General features: G+C 52.8%; 1 protein-coding gene across 1 annotated transcript; it reads right to left on the bottom strand.

Moving 5' to 3' along the window:
* Positions 1–838: 838 nt before the first annotated feature.
* Positions 839–1,362, bottom strand: LOC133051219 (large ribosomal subunit protein uL23-like). The gene has a single exon (XM_061135717.1). The coding sequence runs from the start codon at positions 1,351–1,353 to the stop codon at positions 877–879; it is 477 nt and encodes a 158-aa protein (XP_060991700.1). The 5' UTR covers positions 1,354–1,362; the 3' UTR covers positions 839–876.
* Positions 1,363–1,801: the final 439 nt, after the last annotated feature.

Genomic DNA, 1,801 nt, shown 5'->3' with positions numbered 1-1,801 from the left:
GTGGTGGGAACAGCATTGGCTCTGGCATGGAGACAGGGTGGAGGATGTGCAGGGCTGGTCCCCTGTGGGAAGCAAGGACAGTTGAGTGATGGTTGGGGTCTGACCACAGTGGGGTTTGAATGGCAAGGATCTGCTTCATCATTCTGCAGGGGGAACCATGAAGGAGAGCCTTAGGTCTGGGATCTGGGAGAACCCCAAGAGGTCTCCAGGCAAGAGGCTTGGTCAGGCTGGGCAGAAGCAGATAGGGGTGGGGGCAGACACAGGTTGGGAATAATGAAGCTGCTTGTAAAACAGCTTCCTGGCAGGATTGTGACAAAGCCAGGTTTGAAGTCTGTCGAGGACTGAGGAAGACAAGTGTCCATCCCTGAATGGGGCGGTGGGGCTGGGCAGCCATCAGGGCATCGAACATGACCGGGAGGGCGGGGCTGGGAGCTGGGATGGACCTTTGGAAGGTCAAGGATACCTCCTGCTCACAGATCCTGGACCAAGGAGGGGTCAGATCCCCACCCCAACCCTGCTGCTCCTACTGAATGTGTGGAAATGAAATTGCGGCGGCGACAGTCCTGGCTTTCGCTCTGCATTCCCAGCTACAGCATGTTTGGAGAGGGCTAGATCCCGAGTTTCAGGGCTTATTCACATAATGTGGCCTCAGGCAAATTACTTCTCTCTGCCTCCATTTCTTCATCTACAAAAAGGGACACACGATAGCACCAACCTCATGGAGTTGTTGTGAAGATTACATGAATCTGAATAGTGAAGGATTCAGAGCAGGGTCTTGAAGCCAAGAGATCAGAGTTGATGTTATTATTATTAACATCATTTTTTTTTTTTCATAGTGAAAACTTTTATATTTGGCATTAGCCAGCTGGACTCAGTTTAGATGATCCCAATTTTGTTGGCAACATCCAAAGCATCATAGTCAGGAGCCAGTCGAACATATGCCTTCTTCTCTCCATCAGGCCTGATCAGAGTATTGACCTTAGCCACATCAATGTCATAGAGCTTCTTCACAGCCTGTTTAATTTGGTGCTTGTTGGCCTTGACATCCACAATGAATACCAGTGTGTTGTTGTCTTCTATTTTCTTCATGGCTGACTCGGTGGTGAGGGGGAATTTGATGATGGCATAGTGGTCAAGTTTGTTTCTCCTGGGGGCGTTTTTCCGAGGATATTTGGTCTGCCTCCTGAGCCGCAGTGTTTTGGGCCGCCGGAAGGTGGGTGACGTCCGGATCTTCTTTTTCTTGTGGCTGTGGACACCTTTCAACACTGCTTTCTTGGCCTTCAAAGCCTTTGCTTTGGCTTCAGCTTTAGGAGGGGCAGGGGCTTCCTTCTTCGCCTTCGGCGCCATCTTCATGAAAAGCTATTAACATCATTTTTGAGACAGGGTGAATAAACCCAGAGAGGCTTCTGCCTTGGCTGACTGTGGGGGTGGCTGGGTGGGGAGAGGGGCCCCAGGAGGGTTTTCCTGGCCTGCACTGCCAAGTCTCATTCTTCTGCAGCCTGAGGAGTTTATTCCTTGTCCCCAAGGCCCATCCAGAGACCCAGAGCAGAACCAGGCCAGTGGGAAGGGAGCCACAGGGCACGTTGTTTCTGGAGAGTGGAGACAGCAGCCTGACTTGTTTGGGCAGTTCTGACCCCCATGGTCCCTGCCCTGGCAGAGACCCTGCCCCGCATGGGGTCGAGGGCGTGGTGCTGACCCCTCACTGCCCCTGAGTGTCGGGAGCAGGGCAGCATTTCACAGGGGACTCACCCAGTGGTCCCCCTTGAACCCACCCAGGTCACAGAAGCTCCACAAGTGGGAG

This window comes from Dama dama, chromosome 33, assembly GCF_033118175.1.
Source record: "Dama dama isolate Ldn47 chromosome 33, ASM3311817v1, whole genome shotgun sequence".
In the NCBI taxonomy this organism is placed as follows: domain Eukaryota; kingdom Metazoa; phylum Chordata; class Mammalia; order Artiodactyla; family Cervidae; genus Dama; species Dama dama.
The sequence above is the reverse complement of the archived record's forward strand: the minus strand, read 5'-3'. Positions and strand labels throughout refer to the sequence as shown.